The following is a 16,766-nucleotide window of genomic DNA, read 5'->3' on the forward strand; positions in this document are numbered from 1 at the left end:
GGGGGGGAGTGAAATCGACGAAATTGAAATTCCAAAATAGCTCCATCTATTTCCATTTCTATTGCTTTATATTTCTCATAGATAGGGTTCACTACTCATACCAAACATTCTCGTAAATCTTCAGAAATTGAAATCCAAAGAGAGCTTAAATCTGTTTTATGAATATAATGCTTGGTCTGTTGACTACCTCATGATGAGGTAAAAGACTTTTGAGCAGCTAAAAAACATTTCCATTTACACAAGCTGTGAGTAGATAGAGAATCAGAGATTATGAAGATGAAATCCTTTTTTGTCTCCGCATCCTCCGTAAATAAATAAATAAATAAAAAAAAAATAAATAAATAAATAACCCAAAATCTGAGGTTGGGGAAATTAGGCACAAAAGAGGCATTAAAGTTACAAGTTAGATGCACAAATGTTGTTACGAAATTGTAGAAAAGTTAATATTTTTTTATTAAAAAAATGCTAGTCATTTTGCTCGAACATGGTGAGGAAGAACCTACATATTCTCCACATCATGATATTTGAGAGGACACACACGTACGCATATGACTTTGTCCTTGGAAAAGTGAGCACAAGGATTCGTTGTTCATTGCATAAGTCAAAGATGATTTGCGAGTATTTTGGCATATAGTTGAATTGCATGTTGTACTACATTCCCATTTAGTTGCACAAGCACAATGTTAGTATCTTATGGACTGAGTTGTAGGGTTAGGACTCATGAATTGCCACGGGCATTTGTATTTCTTGTAATGCCTGGAATTGTAAGTAAAATTTGTAACTAAGAAATTGCTTGCGAAGGAGCATATGTGATTGGGTTTGATTTACAGTCTGTTCTAAGAAATATTTACCATCCGAAAAGAGGAAAAAATATAGTCTTTGTCTAAAGAGATGTGTTGAGAAACGGCAGATGAATAGAACCTTTCAACGAGATAGTGCTTTTTCAAATCTCTCAAAATGGAATCTGTTCCAAACATATATGTTATGGTTCCTTACTTTGACAGGTGCAAATATCTCAATTTCACATTTTTGGATACTTCTTCAGACCTATTGCCGCTACTAATTAGCAGTCACAAATTTTTGTCTATTTTTCATGATATTATGCATGGATCAGATATATAATGGCCCTGTCATGTGGTAGAGTGACCTTAGCAGAAATTTATCACATGAGGATTGAGGAAAGGGTGGCTGATATGGTCAACATGTGGATCAACTTCAGATGTGTTATGTTTGTTTCGAATTCTTGACCCGTTTTGAAGAGTGATCTGTGCCGACATATTTTGGTGGCAACCCGAATGGGATTTTTGTTTCTAAGATGGTAGTAGAGAGGTTGGGTCGATAGCCCCGCGATACGGCACGACCGGACCAGCCGCGACCTGATGGATCAACCCAAACCGGAGGAGTATATTATGTACTATCGTCTTGTTGATAAGTAGTGAAAATTGGGGTTTTTCGTGTTAGGGTTTATGGGCGAGTTTTCTTGTTGTGATTTGGGTGCTCTTGAGAGAAATCTCCATTTTAACTTGTTCAAAAATAGTGAATCATCTTCTTCTTCGTCCGAGGACGTAGCAAACCACATCGATGTGTGAGCCTCATTAATTATTTGTGTCTTGTGCGAATTTGAGCTTCTTTTCTTCGTATTTTTTTGTGTTTGTTCTAACAAGATGAATTCTCACAACTGAGTCTGACATCCACTTAGTTACAGCTTTTTTAGAATCAAAAACATTTGATGAGGAATCAAATTTTCTTGATTCGTGGCTTAAAATGTAATTGAAAATTTATGAAACTTGTACATTAATTTTTCATGGCTTAAACTTGTACATTAATTTCCTTTATATCTTGGGACTTTAATACTTTCAGCACTGTAGGAGTATGGACCCGCTGATTTCTAGGATCATAATTGATATATTTATCTGGGTGGGTTGTTTGAGAAAATTTTGAAGTTAACAAACTAAATGAAATACTGCTTTTATTTTTTTTTCTTTATTGTCCCTTCTGATGTAAAATTATATCTGTTATATTACTACGTGGTGTGGTCTGATCTCGCACGCCGTAACTGGCATGTGGCAATTTGGTTGGTGCCAAAATTCAGTGGACCTGTTGCTCATGTCTCATGTACTCATGGTTTTAATCTCATTTGTGGCTTCTCCTTGGTGGTTGTAATGCCTTCCGAAATCTTTTGAAAAGGGTCCTTTCTTTGAGTTGGGCTTGGTAATTATTAGATAATTGAACTGGTATTTTTTTATGATTCTAGGAAAGTGAAAGTGAAGAAGATGGTCTTGATGAAGGAGATGATGATGTTGAGGAAGAGCATGAACATGAACCTGAGGTTCCAGTGCCACCAGGACCAGTGGTGAAGAAGCCCCCTCAGGCTTCTTTGCCACCAAAGGATACAGAAAGGCAGCTGTCGAAGAAGGAACTCAAGAAAAAGGAGCTCGCAGAACTTGAAGCTGTTTTGGCCGAGTTTGCAATGAACAATAAAGAGACCACTGGTGCAGATGAATCAGATGGTAATTTTTTATCTATAACCTATGTGTGCATCAAGTAAATCACCAACTTGAACTCTTTGGAAGATGGGTCGGTCTTTTGGAATTATTTTTGGTGCCAATTTTAGTATATATAGGACATTATTCATCTTTATTGTATCAACTCTGATGCCTGCAGAGTCATTACAAGTGAATAAGTGATCATTGCGTATTAAATTCTGGTGCATGTCCAGGTATAAGGTCATTTTGCTTGAGTTTCCTCCTGACAATAAAGATATTATGTGCACATATGCAGGTACTGCACAAGAGAAGAAAACAGAGGAAATCAATGGAGATGTGGAGAAGAAGGAGAGTGCTCCTTCGGAGAGCAAGAATGCAAAGAAGAAGAAGAAGAAGGATAAGTCTTCCAAGGAGGTCAAAGAACAACAGGACCAGCCTAATGGTTCAGAGGTCAGAGATGGACTGGATGAAACTGCTGGGACCGAAAATGCAGAAGAGGATGCATCAGCCATTGATGTAAAAGAGCGTCTAAAGAAGGTTGCGTCTATGAAGAAGAAAAAATCAAATAAGGAGATGGATGCAGCAGCTAAAGCTGCCGCTCTCGAGGCTGCTGCAAGGAGTGCAAAGCTTGCTGCAGCAAAGAAGAAAGAAAAGAATCACTATAACCAAAAGCCAGTGCGGTAAACCTCCCCATTTTGGATGGGAGCATGCATGTATTCGCCTTGTTCATTCGTTGAATGCGAAATAAACATCAGATGACCTTGACGGTATAGAACGCTGGTTTTACTTGAAAAATATCCATTTTGGCTCTTGAGATCTGGCCAATGCCCCGTGTCATGTGACATATTGTTTCAGACATTTTTCTTTTATTAAATATCTTTCTTGGATGTTACTTGAATTTGACAACTGGCTATTGGATAGTCTCTCTTCAATTTTTTTTTTATGTGCTTTTTGATGGATTGGGTGTACTGTGCCTCCTGGAGTAGTGATGCGAAACGTTTCCAGAGTTGGTTTAAAACCTGTTTCTCTGGCAAGGTTTGAATATCTAAACCTACAAAAGTAATGCATATCTTGAAGCTGTAGCTTGCCGACTTGCAGTCACCTGCCTTATTGCCGCCCTAACGCGTAACTTTAATGAGTGGTGGGCAATGTCTGTCAGAGAGTTCTAATTATTTCTGGGCTGCCACCTTCTGGTCAAAATTGTCAACTCTCTGAAGCGAGGGGGTGAGGTGCAGTGACAGCGAGGGGTGAAGGGGTGAGGTGCAGTGAGTATTTAAGGGCGGGCTGGGGTGCATGGTAGATCCTCCCAGTCGTTGAGTCACTGTAGACACTTTGACTCACTTTCACAGTCTCGTACAACTGTAATATATACGATTCCTGGTTTGGTCAGTTCTGTTCTGCAGGAGCGTTTCTGAGTGGGAAATAGTTATCTGGATAGTACTTTTGCAGGGTAGACGTACGTTTCTCCATTCTACCGTCTCACCATCACTAACCACTCTCGGTTCTCAATTCTCAATTCTCAATTCTCAATTCTCCTGACTGATGCGAAGTTCCCAAGTAGACTTCTTTTTGGTAGAACTCACTAAGTAGAGACCAACCAAAGCAAGAGATTCTTTAGATCTTTCTTAAGGGCCATGCCACAAACAAATGATCAATGAATTGTTCGAAGATATAGGAGCAGAAAACAGAGCCCGTGATTTGGGGATATGAAGGGCTTGTAAGGTAGGGAAAAAAATCGTCTGCAATTTTGATATCGTATAATTTCGTGCAATACCACCTTCAGGCGGTGACACGTGTATTGATATTAATACAATGGCTCAGATCTGATTTAAATGTATTTTCACTGATATAATGTTTTATTAGTTGTACCAGATCTGGGCCATTGTATTGGTATTAATACATGTATCACCGCCTAAAGATGGTATTGCACGGAATTGTACGAGATCGAAATTGCAGACGATTTCAACCCGGTAGGGTAGGGTAGAGCAGAGAGACAAAGAAGCCATACTAGATGAGTCCAGCAATTGCTCAGGCACTTGTGGGAATCCATCTTGATCAGAGGATTCAGGAGATGAATCGTTGGCAGCAATGGTAGCATGTGGTGGTGGCGGCAGTGGCAGCAGATGAACCAATACACACTCTATGCCAAAGCATTAGTGCATAACCTTCCACCCCCATATCATTATTACACATTCATCTGCGCATTTTGCTTGCTAAACATCGTTTTCCCTACCTCGACAACCATCTTCTAGACTAATAAAATCATGTGGAACAAAGTTTTCCTTTCTGGGTTTTTGATTTTGTCCTCCCTTGTTTACGCCAACGCCATTGCCACACTCTCACCACCACTATCACCACTCCACTATGCTTGACACAGATGGCAATGACCTCCATTCTGCGATGACATGCTACATCCTCTCTGCCACCAGGGGAGGCAGTGACGGCGGTGTCTCCGTGGACAAGAGAGAGAGAGAGAGAGCCACCTCTCATGGCCACACGACCCACATCCCGACAGCGAAACATAGCTTCTATGACATGAACATGGGTACCCCGTCATTTTCTCTCCAGCATCCTTACAACACAGAATTGCGGCAGACAGGAATCCACCACAGCAGGAGTAAGATTCCTGAGAGAGAGAGAGAGAGAGAGGAGGAGGGTATGAACATGTTCTCTCCCGCATCTTCCCAACACAGAATTGCGGCAGAGACGGGAATATCCACCACTGCAGGAGTATGATTCCTCTGACAGAGAAAGAAGAGGGTTTGATGATTCAGGTATCGATGGACATGAACATTAGGTTCTCGGGGATGAACAGAAGTAAGGTGTGGCAGATGGAAGAGAGGAAGGAGGAACCATTGGGATCGAGGGATTCAATGAGGTATGTGAGCTGGGAGAAGCCAGGGTACCCAGAGGCATTGATGATGAGGAACTGGTTCATGATCTGGAGGATGAGCGAGGATTGTTGGGGAAATAAACGGGAGAATCGCCACTTCACGGGTCTATTGTATCTAGGGTAATTAATGGGACTCACCCATCATAGAACCATATAAATGTCTGAGAAGCCTCCATGACTATTGATCACGAATTTTGGTTCCTCGATGGTATTTTGTATTTCCCCTCATGGATCTCTATCATAGAACACTGTGTCTGACATTGTGGTAACTACAGGGACCATAAAGACTATTTATAGTAGTCCATCCACCCTAACTATTCCCACAATAGGTGAGTTGGGCATATCCTTTAAGTGGGCTAAACCACCATGGGTCCAATGGATCACCCATATTAGTGTGGCTCAAAAATCGAACATTCTTCAACTTGGGCAATACTAATATAATATTTTTCCATTGGAGTCAAGCCAATGTATATCCATAGCTAAATACCTCCACTTTTAACTTTGATTCAAACAACTCGCTCCTCATGTTGAACAATAGCAGAATACACCCCTCAATATATGGCATGCATCTACATACCATCACAAGCACAAGAAATTCATTATCCAAATCACTTGGGATAAAGAAAAGGAAATTGCGTTATACACATGTGATCACATAAATGTGTTTCCTTGTGGGTCATTTCCTTGATCAGTTGATATCAACCACTACCTTAGCAAACCGCCATAACTTGAGGTTAATACCTTTACTTTGACAAATCGCCTATGGTAAACTATCACTTTCTTAGATTTAGGCTAAATACCACCATAAATAATAAACTTTAGCTAAATACCGTCATTTGTCATGAACTTTGGCTAAATATGGTCAATTAATTCAATGTACCACCAATTACATTGGATAAGCATTGCAAACAAACTGTGGCAAACATCACTTATGAACTGTAGGACATGCCGCCTTTGAACTTTGACTATTACCGTCGTGATATCTTTGATTAAATGAGATCATAAATCTCTTACCAACCAAGATTATCACAAACCTTAATGACACCCATGTCAAGTCCATGACTCTTAAGCACTCTCACTGGCTGCCTATTTGTCCATAAATTTTGATGATATCCCCTTTGGGAAAATGTCACATTTACTTTGGGAAACACACAATTAAACTTAATATACCACTTTGGTGGATTTCACTCAATTCTATCATGTTTCCTCATTAGAGATGTATGTATATATATATATATATATATATATAAGGGCATACCTTTTTAATGTGTTTTCAGCACAATTATGGACAACACAAATAAATAGAGCATAAACATTCTAGAGGAAAAATTTTGGGACTAAGACCATTCCAAATTCATTGTAAAGATGTTATAAAATATAATAGGATAGTAAAATTGTCCTGGAATGATCCTGAAAAGGAAAAAAATGATCCCAAAATGATTCTGGAAAGAAAACTGATTCCATTCTCAAGTTATATAGAATTGAATAGAAAAAGATTAAACCGAAACTATTCCTATTTTCCTTCACTTGTGCTTTGATCAGCAAAAGCAATTGGTTCGGATTCCTTTAGAGCTAAAACCAAATCAAGTAACCCCAAACAAATCTCAAGTATGAAACATACATACCAAATAATTAAGCTAGAAATGTAATGTGTCCATCTAGCAAATAAACTATGTAGAATCACAACCGTAACTTTTTTTTTTTTAGCTAACGATGGTTATCCAGGCCTTTGGCCTGACTAGTCCTGCAGGCCTATACTGACCCCACAACTGCATGAACCGAGTCATACCGGGGTTGAATGAGAACCATTCAACTCTCATTGAAAGCAGTGAAGAGCACTAAACACCACCGTGTGAGTGGCCCAAGGTGTGCCTAGTGGGAGTCGAACTTAGGACGTCTGAGTTTACGGCTCGTACCAAGTTCATTGCTCACAATCGTAACTACATTCCTATTCTTTGGGTTAAAACACTGGTCCTCTTATAAATCCAAATTTACTATGAAAATATGAATATTTTTGTCACCTTAGGCTTAGAAGCCTTTAGGTTACTGAATTTCCGTATATGTTTTTTCTTTAACTTATGTGACATCACTTTTGGGTATATGTCACCAATTTTGTTGCACCAAAAAACTATAGAAGAATAGGATGTGCCACTTTGTTGGTTCCACCCAATCATTTCTTAAAAATATATTGTGTAGCATAGCACATGTTGAAGCTTACACCCAATTTAATTCTAACATATTTATTTATCATATGTTGTTTCACACATGACATACAATCACAAACATGACATGAACTTCATACACATTTCATTCATAAATTGCTTTCCAGCATCTTAATAATGATTAACTAATACAGAAACTTGCAAAAATTTACATAAACAGAAATATAATCCTAGAGACGTAGTGAAACAAAGACAGAATACTAATGGAGCAATTAGAAACAAATTTGATCCAGTTCCTACCTTTCTTGCCTTAAAGACAACCCATAATACAAAATTTCATCCTCCCACTGGTTCGACCATTAAAAATTAATGCATTTTATTGAAATCAAAACATATTTATATGTGAACCGGATTAAAACTTGTTCACATGGGCTAAAAAAAAAAAAGGGCCAACTTGTCAACAATTAATGTTCATAAAATAGGTTTTCAAAATCAAATGGTAATGTTTGATAATTCAATATTAAATTGATCAAAATTGATGCTAGTCCAACACAATCAATCCGAATTTATCCAATCGGACTGTAAAAATAACACATAAAATAAACCTATAACCTATATTCATAATCATAGAATGTTCATCCACCCTATTACCGTTGATCAATTTACCAAGACCTTTAAGAGCAAACTCAAACTTTCAAATAAACTTATAACCTCCATATCCTCAAACCACTTTTAAAGACATCTAGTTTAATGGTTCAACATAAGAAAGAATAATTCATTCAACATAAATTTAAGGCATGTATATATCCTAAGTATGTAATATCAATGAAATTAAAAATAATATTATAACACTAAACATTAAACATAACCAGAGGGTTGTCGTAACTACATTCCTAACCTTTGGGTCTAGAATGCACTAGTCTACTAAAAAGCTTCAATGACTGTGGAAGCTCTTCAACTTTCAAAAATTACCACCACTTTTGGGTGAATAGAAACTTCTAGATTAAAGTCTATCTATAGTACACTTGCGCTTATGCTTATCTTTGATAATGTCACCTTTTGGCAAGTGCTACCTACTTTCTTGTCAACCATTTTCTTTGTCTTTGAAAACAAGACAAAACATTTGAATTGCAGACCCATTGCAATAGTATTGAAATTTTCCACTTTTGTGGATTTTATCCATTCCTACTGCTTGTGGGATAGGTTTATTACACAATTTACAAGCACAATGACAAACCATAATCATTCAAAATAACTGCAGATAAATTAGGGTCTAATACCAGACATCAGCTACATTTTACTATTAGCATGCAAGCCATGATGTACTAAGGTTTTATTCAATTTCCCCGATTTAACAATATAGGTCAAAAGTGTTCACCTATGTAAAATTTTCAAATCAGGTCCCTATGATCACCAGACATAGTCATATTGTATATCAAATTAAAGAGCATGAAGAAATAAATCCAATGTAAACTATACAAAAATTCATCTATACGATTAATTTGAAGTATGCTTCTAGAAAACCCAAATCAATTTGGTTCAATTTCCTTGAACTAGACCTGAATCGAATCGAGATGAGCCGAACTGATTTGATTAAACTGTATTGGTCTGATCGATCGGGTAACAGGTCATGCTAACTGGGTAAAAAAGTTGGGTCTTTGGGTCTGTCAATGATCACTTGGTGACATGGGTCCTTGGGTTAAGGATCAAACCTGGGTCAACTAACTCAATCCGAAAACCCTACCGAGTTGACCCGCCGTAGTCGAGTCAGGCACGTGGCTATCACTTGGGAATATCGACGACATATGGGAAATTTCCGATGGCACGCCACCCAGGGTTGTGTTTGTTTCGACCTCCCCCACCTTCATATTTAAAAATTTTGGAGTTCCAAAGATAAAAACTCCAACAGTGACCGTTTTCCAACGAAAACCCTCCCAAAACCCTGTTTTTTCACCCAACACTTCGACTTATTGGGTTGTAAGTCTGAGAAGCGTGGCTCTGACCACTTGTTGTGGAAATAAATTAGAGAATCATCCCCTCAAGGATCTTAGAGCACTCAAATATAGATTAACCGTATCTGGGGTAAGTAATGAGACTCACCCACGAAACCATATGTATGGGAGTGAAGAATACCTATGATGGTGTTTGAGAAACCTCCATGAGTATTGATCATAAATCTAGGTTCTTCGCACTTGAAGATTGGTCTCATGAACAATACTCTATGGTCTTTTGCAGTCACCTTCATGGACCTCTCCCATAGCTTTGTGAGTAAATTGTGTCTCACGTTGTGGTGACTATAAGGACCACAGAGACTACTTATAATAGTACACCCAGCCTTAACTACTCCCATAATAAGTGGGTTGGGCCTATCCCTTTAAGTGGGTTGAACCGCTATGGGTCCAATGGATCACCCATATCAGTGTGGCCTAAAAACCTAACAAGGATACCCACATGTGATTTGTGAGAGGGTTGAGATCACCAAGGTTAATGACAACCGGTGGCTGTCAATGTCAGAGCACAATTGGTTCCCCTTCTTCGCATGTGCTTCAGTGAATGGGTGTGTGGAAGTTGCAGAGGGAGAGACAAGAGATAAAGATTCTTGCTTCTTCCCACCCTTCTCTTCCAGGTATTTATGCAACAGAGAAATTGTTTAATTTTGGTTTCTTTGTTTTGCAAATTTTATGTTCCAGACGCTCGATTTGTTTCGAAAGAATAGAAAATTGAACCAGTTACTGAATGTTCTTCTATTCTAATTTTTTTTTTTCACAAGGAACAAAAGAAACAACAGAAATACTCCAAATGAATTTTACCAAACACAACCTTGATTGTTGAAAGTTGTTATATTGCATATAAAGGAAATAATATTCTTTTGGAGAAGCTATGATCATATTCCTAGGGCCTTACATTTTTGTTTTTATTCTCCTTACTCTACTTTATATGAGATTTCCACATCTTTTGTCATCAGGAGGGAGTAGAAGGATAATAGTTTCTCGGAGGTACTTCTAGTATTTAAAAATTAGGGGAGAGTTTCCTTTGACGCCTATGTCCAGTTTCAGGTGTTATACAGGGAAAATCTATCAGACAAGGGGTATTTTCGAACATTTTATAGGGGGTACTACAGTAATTCGATTGGGGGCTTGTAGTGCAGTTTGGATTTTAAACTGCCTTGTGGTAAACCTTTTACCCTTAAAATTGATGGAGGAGAATAGAAGGTGGAAGTTTCTTCTTTAAGGGTGATAAAGAAGTTCAATGTTCGGGAGTTTGAGAAAAGCAAAGCTTAGGACCCATTGGGCCAGTTATTAAGGAACTTTTGATTCCATGGATTTGAATTCAAATAAAATGGCCTATAGAGGTAGAAGAGAAAAGAAGAAGATTTGACAATTGAACTAAGAAGAAGATTTGACAATTGAACTAACTTCTCAGTGGAATAAGCTTCATTTTTATTTTTATTTTTTCATGGATCGGAAAAAAAAAAAGAAGAAGAAGAAACCCTAATAGATGGTAAGAAAAGCTAGCACCAAAGGACCCAAAAGAAAAGTGGTAGACTCCCCATGAGAAAAAGGAAAGATTTTTTTTTAAGTGAATTTACCGTCGAGTAACAACAGACTTCCCTAGATGAAAAATGATACGTGGGACGACACTTTTTCCATTATTTATTCTTCCTTTCCCTTCAAACCCATCCCCTCTCACTCCGCTCTGCTTCTTCTCACACTCCGCTCTACAGTTGAGCCCAAGTCTTTGACCTCTAGTTTCTCAATATTGAAGCAGTGGATGAAGACTTGGAGGGTTTCTCCTCATCTCTACTTTATTGCCATCAATTTTGTCAATGTCTTGCGATATGCTCCTTAAAGTGGTGGTTGGTCCCTACAGAGTGTGGATGACCTGGGCTTGAGCCTGTAGGTGGTGGTTGGTCCCTATTGAGTGACTGGGAATGCTCGGCATAGTATCGCGTAGGGGTCCTCTTGGACAAGCATAATAGACCGAAAGCTTTGTAAATGGTCCCAAAGGTCTTTGGTCCCATCGTACATCTAGAAGCTAGGCATCTTGAATCTCTTCGGAATGAGTACTCATGACTGCGTTTGATAATAGGGAGTCACTGAACACATCAATCTCCTCGGGCCTGATTGCCGAGGGCTTTGTCTACCCTGGCTTGGAGCTCTTTGATCCATCAATCCACGGTTGTCTCCACCATTGGTGCAATCTTGCATCAATGTGATGTCTCGTGGTAGGCCTTGGGGCTTCGAACTCCTGGTCCTTGACCCTTGGGATCTTATGCCTAACTCCCTCGCTCCTTTTGTCCATTGTCAACCTGGTTCTATCTATCTGGATTGTTAGTGGTGGAACATGATGTACTCAAGTTGTCCTCTTTAGGTTTGAGGGGAAAAACAAAATGATGGGTGGGGTCAACCGCTAGAGGAGCTCGGTTGTGACTCCTCAGCACTTCACGTATGGCATAGGCCCGATGAACTTCCTGTTGTGAGGTGTTGGAGTGATCCATTGTTATTGTCGTAGTTGGTGCAAGATGTCTCCCAAGATGGATCTGGTTGCGGGTAGAAAGTATACGCTTCTTCGTTCTCTAGGATAATGGCAATATGATACTCTTATGATGGAGACGACACAAGGGGTCCAACTTGGTTGGGGGGAGCCTTCTTCATGTAGGTCTTTTTTTTTGTCATAATCGCTACAACTCATGCACTTTCTCTAGTTCCCAAGGATAATGGAAATATGATGCTGCATATTCCCTTTCTACTCAACCTACACACAGAAAGCAAGAAAATGCGGAACGAAGGAGGCTCCGATGGGGGACTTTCTAATGATTAGGTCACAAATCCAAGCACATAGTGAAAAAGAAGGAAACCAGAGTATAGGCGTAGGGCATGAGTGAATGTACTTAAACCTAACTTTCGCCTTCCCTTTTATCCTCATTGGCCTCGACGGTTTCTAAAGGCCATATCCAATCTTCTCCATTGTGGGTGACCTTATTGCCTCAAGCTTGATAATGGACGATGATGGGGAGTCATGGGTAGCTCCCTTGATGATGGGGGTTTCACTTTGATGGTTACAACATCAAAGAGAGTTACGTGGGGAGGAGGTTGGCAGACACGAGTTCGGCTGAGATACTAATCCGTAGTCGATACACGTGTCACCTCCCTAATGGTTGATCGCATTTATATACATGTTACTTGCACAGTCAGGGTAGAGACAAAATAGGAAAAAAAAATTAAGACAGAGAAAATAGAAAATAAGTGGGGTTATGCTAATTGGGTGGTAGCCAACCTTTTGGCTTTACAGACGAAACCGGAGTACTTCTCTTTAAGAGAAAATTTAGGTAATTATATTCTTACTCATCTTGTATTACTTCACTAATAAATAGGCCCCTTAAAGGTAACCATTATAATACAGCTTCTAATTTTTTTGTTGGAATTTAAGTTTCAAACTATGGTCAAATTTGTCTTTTCAAAACAGTCTTTTTGAAATTTAGCTTTCCCTCTCAAATGTGTCTTTTCCTACTTTTGCTTTCTTGTCTTTTGCACTTGTGGAGTTGTGAATGAGCTAAAGATAACTCACAAAGTTTAGTCCCACGTTGGTTTGGGATGAAAGAAAACTTGAGCATATATATAAGATTGTATATTAAGGGTACAAGCCCTTTGGAGATGTACTCTCCCTTGTCATGTGTGTGTGGGGGTACCTAAGGTACTTTTGAATCATGTGTGCGTTGAGCAAGACCATGGCCTGGTGTGGGTGGAAACTTCCTTTTTTTTAGTTGTATTTTTGCTCCACCCTTTTCCTAAGGAACACATTGGTATATGTATCCAATCAATGTACATACGTATGTACATGCACCTATACGTATGAGTCATGTACCCTTCCTCATAAATAAGTGATGTATCATTCTCATACAAAGAGACATCTGTATACATATGGGTACCTGTACAGGTATACCCATTCGTATTCTATAAATAGAGAACACTATTCTCTATTTATGGTAACAAAAAATTCCTACTATATATGGACTGTGTACAGAATACATATACTGTGTGGTTGTTTTAAGCATTCTGTTTTCTACAAGTGCTTTGTGACTGTTTTAAATATGTCCATTGTTTTCCTTTGAGTTTCTGAGTATTACCTTCGAACATATCTATGAGAATTGCTTATTGGAGTGCACCTTAAGTAATTGGAGAGTTGTTTTATCTTAAAGGTGAGGACGTACAGTTAACCTAGTTACATACGTATATACGAAACATTCATATACCTTAAGGAGAGTATTCATATATACGATTCAACTCTATTTAAGTAGGACAATTTTTGCTACTGTTTCAGAGGATTAATTGAACAAGTAAATCATCTTCTACTTGTAATTATATTTCCATTAATATAATTATTTTGTCAAAGTCTTATACCTATTTTATGGTCTCTTTTACTTACATTTTTCACAACATTAACACATAAGATACTTATTATAATTCATTATTTATCATAACTACACAACCATTTCATCCACTCTACACGATACATATCTTACATCCCCCCATGACTAATAACTTCTCTTACATGATTTCATATTAAAATATATAAATTAATTGAAAATAACTAATACGGAAAATACATCCTCCTGTTACATATACAACAATACTGAACAATAGTGATTTGTTTCCACCAAAAAAAAACAATAGTGATTTGATAAGAAGAACATGAGCCCATCTCTTTTGTGATCTTATCTTGCTGATCACATCTCACCCCACAATCTTTGAATGTAACTCCTTCAATTATGGAACCGAAGATAAGGCATGGTAATAGGTAACGTATAACTCTCCACTAATGACAATGTCAAATGGGAAGTCAAGAATGAAACACAACTATCTGTTAACTGGTCTATTAATTAATAAATTTTTAGCATTAGAAAACAAAACTGATGTCAAACACGAAATGGGTCCCTCGATCTCTCTCAAAACTTCTCTAGTCTTTGCCTTTTTGAGATATCTCTCTCTCTCTCTCTCTCTCTAGGCTATGGAGACAAAAAAAAAAATTCCAAAACAAGTTACTGTTATGTATTTTTTTTCATCTTTATCAGCTCTAAATTGTGATTTGTCATATAGTGAGAATTATTTTGACCTGTAAAATGTCAAATGAGAGAAAGAGGGGGATATGAAGAGCTTAGTGACTTGGTCAGCCGACTCAACTGGGCTATTAAATTGCTCTAGAGCCGTTCTAGGAAGTCTCTTCCTCACATGTTTCTTGGGATTCAAGGAGTCGTAAAAATTGAAATTTTTTGATACGCTTGAAAATTCTGAATATATTATAATTATGGGAGGAAAAATCCATTAAAGAAAAGGAAAAAAAAAAGAAAAAAGAAAGAGATTGAGCATACGTTTGTCTCTAATGGCCAAACTCTAATTTTACAGGCTCTTGGAAAAGAGAAACGGTTAGAATTTATATCTATTTTATTATATTTAAGTTTTAAAATGAGATTTTTCTTTTATGTGTTTTATGATTTGTAATTGTGTGGGATCTTTAGAGTCAAGGTAGTAGAAAATGGTCAATAACATCCTATGAGAGATCTAAAGCCCATTCATGGCCATTACCATGAGTGGAGAGGTGGACAAAGAGAATTGATTTGGATTAATTTCATTTATAAAATTAATTCTCAATTCATGCCATAGGTTATTGCCAAATGGAGGTAAATGGTCAATGTCATTATATTGGTGCCCTAAAGCCCATTGATGATCACTACCATGAGTGGGGAGATGGGTTAAGAAATTAATTGTGATTAATTTAATTTATTGAATTAATTCACAATTCATGTCCATATGACATTATTCTCCAATTAACTTGCCATTAGTTGGAGATTACTCTTGGGGAATCCAAGAGGGTGCAAGGGTTGGTTTTGGGTCTATATAAACCCAACCAAATACATTGTAGAAAAATACATTCACACATTGACATTCCATCCATTTCTACTTGTTGTGATCATACAAGTCTTTCTCTCTTTTTTTTTTTCCATTTTCTCTTAGTCTTGTGTAAGGTTAGAGAGGGTTGTTGTGCTGTAGCTTTTTGCTCATAAGAATGGACTAGAAGAATTGCCTCATCTTCTAGTGAAATGTTGTTTTATCTTGGAGGTAGAGGTGCAAAACAACGTTTGGTAGTAGAGGGCATCAATTACCTTAAAGGCAACACTACAAGTGTGACTTAACCTCAATTCTGTTCGAAGCTTCTTCAGTTGTTGTGGTGGTGATTTAATATCTATTTCAAGTTTTTCTTCATCTCATTTCAGCTAAGGATCAACACTACGACATCATAGTTTCTACTGTAAAAGCTTTGTATTACAATTTATATTTTGTAAGAAATTGTATACAATTACCCAACAGAAACCCTCCACCCCCACATCATATCTAATAATAATTTTTTTTTTTTTTTATCAAATTGGTTGTCTATCTATTGAATATGCATACAATATGTTAATCATATCACGAGATGTTATACATCCAACCTTTATTTTAGTGTTTACTCGAATTAGACGTCTTTTTCTCCATCTTCATCCGAATTAAGTCACTTTGAGACCATCAGAGCATGAAGAGTTAAGTAGGTAAGTTAGCAAGTTGATTAAAAAGGGACTTTTTAGGGAGAGTATGAGCCCTTGTGATGTGCTTGCTCTCTTTACGCCAAAGAAGGATTGCACCTAACGAATGTGCACTGATAGTTGGGCCATTGTGACACCGTTAAAAAATAATAATTATTATTATTAAAAAAACAAAAAGTGAAGAAGAAATCTTTTTTCATATTGAGAATAGATCCTGGGTCTAGAATGCATTAGCATGATGTGCTCGAATTAAAAAGATAAACATCTCAGACCGGTCGAGATTGTATATGGTGTTTGGTGAAACACAAGAGACATTCACTCCTATCACGTCCTCGCCAGAGAGTGGATGCACATAATGTTCTGTTTTTGCTTTCAGGATTGCTCTTCAGAGACATTCTAAATGGCACTGGATAGGACTTGTGTCAAGTGTTGAATTTACGTGCATTGAAACCAGACTCCTTGAGAAATAGGTCTGGCAGCCTCATTCTTGGGAATTAGAACAAAGCATGTCTAAGGAGGCTCAGTGCAAGATCCAGTCCAACAACAAGGAACTCACCCTTAAGTGACCCTTAATTCAGCTTATTCTATGTATCGATATTGATATTATTGTCGAAACTGACCGATCCCGATTTGATACTATGCACTAA

The 16,766-nt window shown here is 37.9% G+C and overlaps 1 protein-coding gene across 1 annotated transcript in view; it reads left to right on the forward strand.

The window, feature by feature from the left end:
* The window catches only part of LOC122073981 (DNA ligase 1-like), a 6,304-nt gene extending 2,920 nt beyond the window's left edge, over positions 1 to 3,384 (forward strand). The window contains exons 2-3 of the mRNA XM_042638736.1: positions 2,255 to 2,510; positions 2,782 to 3,384. Of these exons, the coding sequence (XP_042494670.1) occupies positions 2,255 to 2,510; positions 2,782 to 3,170 (645 nt within the window). The 3' untranslated portion in view covers positions 3,171 to 3,384. The remainder of the gene's footprint in view (positions 1 to 2,254; positions 2,511 to 2,781) is intronic.
* Positions 3,385 to 16,766: the final 13,382 nt, after the last annotated feature.

This window comes from Macadamia integrifolia, chromosome 3 (assembly GCF_013358625.1).
Source record: "Macadamia integrifolia cultivar HAES 741 chromosome 3, SCU_Mint_v3, whole genome shotgun sequence".
In the NCBI taxonomy this organism is placed as follows: Eukaryota; Viridiplantae; Streptophyta; class Magnoliopsida; order Proteales; family Proteaceae; genus Macadamia; species Macadamia integrifolia.